This window comes from Gadus morhua, chromosome 3, assembly GCF_902167405.1.
Source record: "Gadus morhua chromosome 3, gadMor3.0, whole genome shotgun sequence".
Classification (NCBI taxonomy): Eukaryota; Metazoa; Chordata; class Actinopteri; order Gadiformes; family Gadidae; genus Gadus; species Gadus morhua.
Genome location: NC_044050.1, coordinates 13,403,260 through 13,413,701, shown reverse-complemented (window position 1 = coordinate 13,413,701; position 10,442 = coordinate 13,403,260). Strand labels below are relative to the sequence as shown.

Sequence of the window (10,442 nt, the reverse complement as noted above, 5' to 3'; positions counted from 1 at the left end):
GTATGGATTGCTTGCTCAGCGATGTAGGCCTTGACCGATATTGTATTTGCTTGCGCAGCGTTGCCCCACATGTGACACATTGAATAAATGAAACTATTCCAGTGTTTTCCTTATTAAAGTCTCATTGTACAAATGTGCGGCTATGCCCTCTGCAAGGAGTGCATTATGCTTCAGCTCTCGCGCCAGGAGTGCAAACATAGTTCTTGTGTCAGGTCATGCATAACCTGAGATGGTGGAGGAAATTATCTTGTCAGAGTAGAACACTTAAGACGTCTTGTTATGGCGCAGCATTGTAGTGGATACAGCGGAATGAGGGAGCCCAAGACACAGCTATCACCATCATGTCTCACCACACTCTGAAGCTATTCAGAAGAGCATGCTCTTCAGGGTGTGCTCTCTTTTTATTTTTCTTATTTTTTGGACCATTACAAGAACGCGAGAACATGTAGCCCTGAATAAAACGACAGTTTGACTGTTGCATATTTTGATATGGCAGTGTATGTATCGTATTATACTATAACACATCATCTGAATAGCGGACACAGGAAAACAGTGAGGCGACTTGTTCAAACTGGATCTTTGCCTAAATATGTGTGTATGGTATTGTATTCTTTCTAGCTAAGCTAAAACAGCCTTATTGAACACGCTCACCGAGCTAATCACATACACGTTTGTGTGTGTGTCTGTGTGTGTGTGTGTGCGTGCGTGTGTGCGTGTTCATGTGTGAGTCTGTGGGCTTGTTCCTGTGTGTGTGCGTGTGTGTATGTGTGTGTGTGTGTATGCGTGTTCGTGTGTGTGTGCTTCTTCATGTGTGTGTCTGTGGACTTGTTCCTGCTCGAGTGTGTGTGTGCTTGTTCCTGCGTGTGCGTGTCATCTCCAGGTGTCCTCCCAGCACCCATACGCAGAGCAGTACATCGGCAGGCCTCACGTCATGACGGTGGACTACAACAACTCCCAGGAGTTTGACACGGCCATTAGGGAGATCATGAGGACCAAGGTGCTCCGTCTTCTCCTTGCTGTCCTTCTCCCGTGCTTTGTTTTGTTTTGGTTCTGTTCCCAGGGAGTGCGTAGCAGAAGTCTGGATGATGGTCTTTGCTTTTCCCCCTGCTTTTCTCATTTTAAATGATTGCGCCGCCGTATTTAAGGGGTAGCGTCACAGCTCTGCTCTTTTGGTCAGAGAGAGAGTAGGCCTATTGCTTCATACGTGTGCTGTGAAAAACATCGCAACCTTCAACATCAACTCTTGCTTCCGCAAAACCAAAAAAAAAAAAGACCTGGACCACTTTCAAACCATGGTCCAAAACCTGTTTGTGGGATTTGAGTCGATGAGAAGGACGCAGGACTTGTCTTACACTGGAAAACAGCTGAGTGTGACATTGGCCCTTTACGTGCCCCACTGAGATGTGCTACACAGTACACGTTGTCGGCTGATGGATAAACCAAGCGTGGCGCAGCTGATCACAGCACATCAGCAGCATCTGCTGTTTGCCGCTCCGTTGCAGTCTGAAACAATTGCAGTGCAATCTTTTCTACCTGCCATCTCAAAGTCAAAACGTTTGATACATTGAGCAGCGTGTTGTCCTATCTGAATGCCAATTCTTTTTTTCCGGAAACATAAAAAGCATGGCACTCATGATTACCTTGGCCGCTGAACAGTTTGAACGGTGTTGCCTTCAGATAGGTAGATAGAACTTTATTGTCATTGCACATGTTACAGAGCAACGAAACTACCAGTTACATTCCGTCCAAGAACTTTAGTGCCGTTGCCCCAGGTGTCCAATCGGAATGGAGGATGTGTCTGCCTACTGAAGGCCTCTTGTTGTTGAAGCATCTATCAGATGTAACACGCTCTCATTCCGTTTGCCACCGTCTGCCACTCTGGCAGACACTGCTCTTGAAATCTGAACTTGAAGTCCAATGGCTTTTGAGTACAGAACAGAGTTCCTGTCTACCCTTCGTCCTCTGCCTCTGTTTTGTTATTAATAATTTTAAAACGGGCAAAAGTCAAGTCCACTAAAATTGATACAATAGGTTTATAGACAGGTACTGCCTTAATCTGCACACAAGTGAATATATTTCACACACAATGCAAATGATCACAGGAAAAGAATAAGCACAATGTGAAACAGAACAAAAAGAAATATATGTGTTTCATATCGTGTTCGTTTAAGATCCTGTTAGCACAACACACAAAGGTTTTCTTGTTATTCTGTCATCAAACTCGCGCCGCCAGCACGCTCTTAATTCTCCTTTAAGAAAACCAAGTCCATGGTTTATACAGACAAACCTACAGACAGACATTCTGATACAGTGATAGATGACAGCGATGGAGAGGGAGGGAGAGAAAGGGTGCTGCTACATTGCTGTAAACATCTGGGCTTTAAGTCCATTTGTTCAGTTAATGGAGACCATAAGAGCAAAGATGGAAAGATGAGAGGAAAATAACTTTTAGACTTTCTACTGAAGTGAGTTTCTAATATTTATCTAAACATAAAAATCCAAATGTTTGCGCTATGATCATCCAAGTGCGGGGCCTTTTACTTAGAAAGAAACTACACCATCTTTTCATGGTTGGTCTTGGGATTCTTGAGAGTTTTGTTACAAGTTATTTTAAAATGTATTGAACATTGCTCAGCGTAGTATTCTTATTTTGGATTGAAAGTTATCAGTTCAGTTATCCAGAGAAAATAGTTGGATAGTTTGATATGGATGCTATATCAAAGGATCTGTATCAGTGATTTACTTCTGTGTCCATGTTAATCCCTGAACTCAATATTGTCGTCCTGTATATCTTCCGACCCAACAAGTTAACGTTTTCCCCTTACAGAGAACCTTATCCAATATCACTGCAATGAACGGCAATGACATTAACACCTGCTATAAGGCAATACATACCAATACTAATACACTCATAAAAATATGTGGGTGCGTTTATGTGGCTTTATTCTATTAATCAGTTCAAATGAATGTATTCTTCGTGCATAGCAGTAAACCTACCGTTAAAAACAAAGCTCCGCAACCAAGAAAAACACATTTCGGCTAATCAAAGTAAGCCTTTTTTTGCCAGAACTGGCAAAGCACAGCAGGGGGTGATCTATTGCTATGCAAATAAACACTAATGAGTTTCCAAGCAGGCGCACGCTGTAATTAGGAGCACACAATGGAAACATTTCTCTCATTTCTCAGCTGGAAAACGGGAATAGGAGTAGACGATGTATCGCAATTAGTGAGGAATAATTTGCGACAGAGGAACAATAACAACAGCTTCGTGCGTGTGTGCACGTGTGTGTGTTTGCAGGTGGAGCCGTACCTTCCGTACGAGTACACGTGCGAGGGAATGCTGGAGAGGGTGCACGCCTACATACAGAACCAGGTGAGACCACGGGGCCCAGTCACACTGTGGAGCCCTCCACTGCAAAGCCTACGTTGCGTCACCGTCAGCGGTCACATGTCACCCGTCACATGATGCACGTCACATGATGTCCGTCACCACCCCCCCCCCCCCCCCCCCGTGGAGTGCATTCAGCCTCACGAGTGGAAGGTCGACATGAAATGCTTCTATTTACATTGAAAACCATCAATGTCCAAAGAACGATGGTCTTTAGTTATGAATGAAGGGTAGTGAGGTTAAGCTGGCATTTGCCGTCGAGAATTGCAGGTCTGCGATTCATTTCCGTTTTACGGCGGAAGTGGTCGGACAAAGCGCTTTTCATTAACTATGGCTGTGTTTCCCCAAGTAGAGATAAACGGATGAGGAACACTCATTGATCCACAAGTCTAAACTGAATAAAGCATGACCTCATCATAGGGTTAGGGTTTTCAACCTCTGAATCTTTATACAGATGTACTTTGTTTCCAAATAACTGTTTTGCTCTAAAGAGAAGAGCGAGCTCTGACCCCGGTGACCCCATGGCCGGCTAATGGCTCGCCGGGCACCTCTGGAGTTGTTCTTCTTTGTTTATCAGTTCACTGTGCATAGCAGTTCTTCTGTCCTGTCATAGCAGAGCCACATTGAGCATAGAAATGGTGCTCTCTCGTTTTGGTATATCGTTATTATGCACACCTTTTTCTACACTTCAACAACACGTCAACTCCCCGGTAAAATTGAACGTGTTAAGCGCTATCTTATTTTAGGCTCACAATATATAATTAAAGCTGTGTATTTCCCACGTCAATGTTATGCACCTCCTTCGTGTCCTCGCTTAGCTTCTGGGCATAATTGCTGTGGGTGTGCGAGTGCATTGTGTTACTGTTTGCACAATGCTCCTCAATCACACGTCCTCCCAAGTTCCACCCTCGGCATTGATGGCTTATGTGTGTTTTTCCGCTAGTGGGCAGAGACTTACCCGGTAGAACTCATTTAGACTCCCGAAGACGGTGTGCTAATTAGTGCATAAAAATGTGGTGTTTGTTCATGCATGCATGTGTCTGTGTTGACGTACAACGCTGTCTGCATGGGTCCTCCGCTCACTGCCATGCTTGCTCTCTCTCTCGCTTGCGACATGTGTCTTTCTGTCTTTCTGTCCGTTTCTATATATATATATCTCTCCCCTTGCCTATCTCTTTATCTCTCTCTGTCTGACTGACACTCCCTCGCTCTCTATTTATCTCTCTCTCTTTATCGTGCTCCTTCTCTCTCTCTCTCTCTCTCTCTCTCTCTCTCTCTCTCTCTCTCTCTCTCTCTCTCTCTCTCTCTCTCACTCTCTCTCTCTCTCTCTCTCTCTCTCTCTCTCTCTCTCTCCCTCTCTCTCTCTCTCTCTCTCTCTCTCTCTCTCTCACTCTCTCTCGCTCTCTGTCTCCCTCTCTCTCTCCCTCTGTAAGATTGATATTGCATTTAGCGGTCAGAGTAAAAGCTGGTTTGTATCAACAGTGCTCCATTCAGCCTCAATTAAAAAAAATAAGAATGAACCAAACTATTTGTGATTATTTTTTCACTATCCCTGTTTGGTAGCAAAAAAAGAATCAAAGGCAGTTTACAAGAGCATGACCATGAACTCCGTGTTTCCTTTCTGTTTACACCTTGAATGGATGAAGAGGCTCATATTCAGAGAATTGGAGTAAAGCTGACTAGTTTTATTGAAGCTGGTGTAGCGGTGTTAGTTACTGTATCAATTTCCCCTCAGACTGATGTTCCAGGTCTAAATCTGTGCAATGGTGAATGGATCATCATACCAAAAACCCTCATATACAAAATCCTGGTTCATCAGTTCATCAGAGTCTTATGTAAGGAAGCACAAGACAATGGCTGACTCACTGTATCTCTGTACCCACTCCCTTCCAGGACTTCTGTGTTCCAGAGCCTCCATTCCCGCTGGGCAACCTCTCCAAACCGCTGGCGAGCAGCATGAGTACGGGGCCTCTGTTTGTCCCCCTCCCCAACACCACAGCCCTTGGCTGGGCCGCCAACGTCACCCCCCCCCCTGTTTGGCCTCCCGTCAGCTCCCTGCGGCTTCTGGCGTCCCAGGAGGGCCAGTCCTGCATCGAGACCTGTCAGTCTGCCCGTCTGGTCTGTGAGCCCGCCCACTTCCGCTTCATCAACAACAAGGAGGCTCTGAGAGGGTGAGTGACAGCCGTCCTGACGTATCACGCGTGAGCATTCAAGGGCGTCCCTCTGTCGAGACGGCTTGTGACCGGTCCTGAGCGCGTCATACATGCAGCAAGTTAAGTCGGGCACCTTTCAAGAAACGCAAAACGCGATTCTCCTCGGCTGCCAGCGTTGTCCCTCACAGAGACGTGGACGTAGCGCGGGTTTAATGAGGTTTATTCTCACGTTAGCATTCATGGGTTCATTCAGTCCTCCGCTATATCTTTAAAAAATATATATATTCGGGGGCGCCCCGGCGGATCACCCAGCAGAGCGTTTACCATATAGGCTCATTCCTGATCGCAGCGACCCGGGTTCGATTCTGCCCGTGGTCCTTGGCCGCATGCCCTCCCCTCTATCCCCCATACCTTCATCTCTATCCCGTTCCTAAATCCCATTCTTAATCCCGTTTGTCTCCCCACAGCTGTGTTTATGTAGAGGTCCTGATCCCGGTCACATGGGCCCAGTGCCCCAGTCTTTCTTGGTGAACGTCTGGAGCTCTGCGAGGCAAGCGCCAGAGCTCCAGATGTTATACATCCGTCTCCAGATGTGCTCCCTCCGTCTGACTCTGAGCACAATTTGACTCCGGGATACTGCAACTAGCAGGCGGGAGAAAACACTGATACTGTATACACACTCACAGACACACACACACACACACACACGCACACAGACACACACACAGACACGAGCACACAGCGCTTAGTCACAGCCTTTGTCCCGGCACCTCGACTGAGAGAGCATTTCCCAGAGACGGGAAGCATGGGGACTCTCCACATCAAGGAGCAGCAGCTTGCCTTTCCAGTTTTCCTCGGCTGTGAAGCCTTACTGCTGCCACAGTCACTGTCTGACACACGCGCACGCACAGACACACACACACACACACACACACCCTTTGCAGACATATAATGAGTGTGTGTGTGTCTCTCTTTGTGCATGTTATCCTCACATCATCATCACCTGTGTCATTTCCCAGTATCTCTTCCTCTTTATCTTTTATGTTTTGTCACTTTTCTTGTCTCAAGGCAATCTCTCTCTCACTCTCTCTCTCTCTCTCTCTCTCTCACTCTCTCTCTCTCTCTCTCTCTCTCTCTCTCTCTCTCTCTCTCTCTCTCTCTCTCTCTCTCTCTCTCTCTCTCTCTCTCTCGCTCTCGCTCTCGCTCTCGCTCTCTTTCTCTAACTCTCTCTTGCACTGTCTCGCTCTCTCTCACTCTCTCTCACTCTCGCTCTCTATCGCTCTTTATCCCTCTCGCCCCGCATTTCTCCTTCTGTCTCCTCTCCTTCTCTGCCAGTTCATAAGTCATTCTCCCACATCTTCAACCTCAAACACTCACTTCACCGCCAGTCTTTTTCCCTATGTGTTAATGTGGTGGTTGCAGTGTAAAACCGCTACTGTACGCCTCTGCTTCCCCTCCCCTCCACCCCCACTCCCCCCTTATCACTTTCATTCCTCACTTCCTTTGTCATATGCAGAACTAGAGTTGCAGAGTTAGGAACATCTCGTATAGGGTTTCCACCGAGTCTGCCACTCGAAGTTTTCCGTCTTTGAATGTGCACTACTTTGTTGGTGATTATTTTATTTCAGATGGATCTACGACATACTTTTTTTCTCTTTTTTTATGAAAACTTTATTACAAGCTGGAGGAGTTGCCGGTACAACAGGGAGGCTGGTTAAATATTGAGGGCACCGGAGTCTCAATGCTCCTGATGAGCTGGTTATTCTCGCGCATGACTGGAAACCTCCAACCTTGATTGAATGCGTGACCATCTGTGAATCTGAATTTGAGCCAACGGCGCAAAGTGATTTGATTTGCCACAGCCGTTCCTTTTGTTCAGACTGTCTGAGCTTAACTTTTTCACTTCCCATGACTCGTGTTGAATGAACAGGACTGGAGGGATCCAGGGCGAATAACAGTTCGAAAATCAAGTCATTTCTATGCAAGACAGATTGCTGCCACATCATTTCATTCCCTATCACAGACCTTGCGAAATCCCAATTTATTTTTACTGACTGTCCCTCGGGAAATCTAGGGACAGATCCCTAACCTGTTTGAATGAATCTTCCTGCCGTAATATTCAGAACAATTCCAGCTATCTTCCTAAGACTACTATTGGTGACGAAGGAGAGAAACCCCAAGGCCTGGGACGATTGGCGTGTCCAGTGGGGAGGGGGGGGGGGGGGGGGTGATTGACCGGAGTAGCACAACCCCAACTCAACATCTGGTTGGCCATGCCGAGGGCTCCCCCCCCCCCCACCACCCCTTATGAATCTGGCAGAAGATTTATTTGATTTAGAAATTCTGCATACCTGAACCATCGAAATACAGTATCTTGGACCAAAAATTTCAAATTGTGCAAAATAGGTTTACAGTCTCCAAACCACCCCACTGGGAGTTATTCTGTGCCACTCTTATGAGTTTTCATACACGCCACTATACCCAGCCCAATCTAAACTCCAGAGGCGTTTCGGAGTTCTCTCCCGTCCATTTATCAAATTGATGATGAACACAAACGGCTCACCTGCTCTTTCTCTCCTCCTCCTCCTCTTCCCCCTCATCCTCCTCCTGCCCTCCTCCTCCTCCTCTCCGTCCTCCTCCTCCTTTTCCCCCTCCTCCTCCTCCTTCTCTTCCTCCTACCTCTCCCCTTCCTCTTCCTCCTCCTCCTCCTCCTCCTCCCCTCCTCCTCCCCCTTTCCTCCTCCTCCTCCTCCTCCTACTCCTCTTCCTCCTCGTCCTCTATCCCCCTCCTCCTCCTTCTCCTCTTCCCCCTTCTACCTCTCCTCCTCTTCCTCCTCCCCCTCTCCTTCTTTCTCCTCCTCCCCCTCTCCGCTTCCTGCACCCCTCCCCCTCTTCCTCCTCCTCCTCTACCTCCTCCTTCTCCTCTTCCTCCTCCTCCTCCTCTACCTCCTCCTCTACCTCCTCCTCCTCCTCCTCTTCCTCCTCCTCTACCTCCTCCTCCTCCTCCTCCTCCTCCTCCTCTACCTCCTCCTCCTCCTCTACCTCCTCCTCCTCCTTCTACTCCTCCTCCTCCTCCTCTACCTCCTCCTTCTCCTCCTCCTCCTCCTCTACCTCCTCCTTCTCCTCTACCTCCTCCTCCTCCTCCTTCTCCTCCTCCTCCTCCTCTACCTCCTCCTCCTCCTCCTCTTCCTCCTCCTCCTCCTCCCTGCAGGCTGGACGTTCAGTGCGAGGCGCTGGATTCCGAGTCCAACCACGTCCTGCCCGCCTTCTCGGTGGCGCGGCGAGAGTGCAGCCTGCAGCAGGACCCCCTGCTGTTCAGCTGCGCCGGCCACTCCCCCAGGTACAGGCGGCTCTGCCCCTGCAGGGACTTCCGCCGCGGCCAGGTGGCGCTGTGCAGGGAGTGTCTATGATGAGCGCGTCACAGAGGCCAATGGGCAGGAGAAGAAGAAGAAGTAGAAGAAAGAAGAAGCAGAAGAAGGAAGCACATATGGATTAGGGGGGATTAAGGTGGATAGGTAAGCAGTTGCAGGCGTTGGAGGAGAGAATTGCTGCAGAGCGGGTGTTGAGATGAATCGGAGGAATCGGTTAGGAGAAAATCAACATAGGATTGATTGGAGAGGCTCCCCTTATCCCCCAGGCGGGCGAGTGAAGCTGTGAAGCACTATTTGTCTTTTTCAAACAGCCACAAAGGTATGCAGAACATGGTAAAATATGCAGTATACGCGCGGTTCGATGCAAGAAGCCAAAGGTGCCAAAAAGAGAACAGAGTAATGGCTTTGTGTTGTGTTGGGGTTGTTGTGACAGCTCCTATAGCCGTGCGGTTCGAGGGCTGCGCTACGGATCGGTGGGCTCTTTGGGGTCTAGAACGCAAGTCATGATGATCAATGATGATCATGATGATCAATGGCTGCTAGTTTACCCAGGAAGTGTGTTTTCCCTAAAGGTTTGATGTCAGTATTACCCCGCATTGATCAGCGTCATGTGGCCACCACATGTGGCACCTGTCTTTCACCCTTTTCTTAAGAGAGAGGGGTTTTGACGTCAATTATAAGAGGGAATTGTGTCGCGTAGCTGGAAACGGGCAACGAGGACCCACCAAATGGAGATCAATGAAAAGTGTTGAAACATCTCGATTTGCAGAGGCCAAGACCAGGTCAATATCTAATCTCCACTCTTCTCCTCGGCGTGTTGTGATTGGACAAGGGATGATGGACAACCGGCTTATCATCCTGGCCCTTTTTTTTTTTTTTCTGTCTCACTGGTTCCCTCCCTCCTGCTATGATGGACGGAGTCATTTGTCTGACTTCCCAGAGTGCAGGGCAACAGCGGTCAATGCAATCAACTCGGCTCACACAAGGAAACACACACACACACACACACACACACACACATACACACACACACACAAACATACACACACACATACACACAGGGGGATGGAGAGGAGACGAAGAACAAACATAAAGGTATACGATTATTTTTCAATTCGGGGTTCAGCCCCCTGCCAGCTAAGTGGATTTTAAGAATCCTGTGAACTTTGTGACCAAAACTGACAAAAGATTGAATAAACAAATGAGAAAAGTCGTAAAGAAGCAACGTCTGGAGTCGTGTTTCCTTTTATTCCCTTGGGAGCCTCTTAGATCGTCGTTCAGATCTGCTATGTGTTTTCTATGATGCAGGGGTCTGCCCTCAAATACAGCACGTCTACTTGTCGATTGTTCTCTTAACCTATCTATCCGTGTATCCCTATGAAACCCTCCCCCCGCACAGTTCTTCCTCCATCCAACAGTGCGTCCATCTGTCCATCCGTCCGTTCTATCGTCTGCCTCACCAGCCGTCCATTTATCGTCACCTGTAGGACAGCTTTTTACGGAACATTTGTTTACGCTCAATTGAAACTCT

The 10,442-nt window shown here is 47.9% G+C and overlaps 1 protein-coding gene across 1 annotated transcript in view; it reads left to right on the top strand.

The window, feature by feature from the left end:
• mgat5b (alpha-1,6-mannosylglycoprotein 6-beta-N-acetylglucosaminyltransferase B) overlaps nucleotides 1-10,136 on the top strand; it is a 140,825-nt gene extending 130,689 nt beyond the window's left edge. The window contains exons 15-18 of the mRNA XM_030352683.1: nucleotides 881-997; nucleotides 3,299-3,373; nucleotides 5,282-5,559; nucleotides 8,752-10,136. Coding sequence (XP_030208543.1) covers nucleotides 881-997; nucleotides 3,299-3,373; nucleotides 5,282-5,559; nucleotides 8,752-8,950 — 669 coding nt within the window. The 3' untranslated portion in view covers nucleotides 8,951-10,136. The remainder of the gene's footprint in view (nucleotides 1-880; nucleotides 998-3,298; nucleotides 3,374-5,281; nucleotides 5,560-8,751) is intronic.
• The last annotated feature ends 306 nt before the right edge of the window (nucleotides 10,137-10,442 follow it).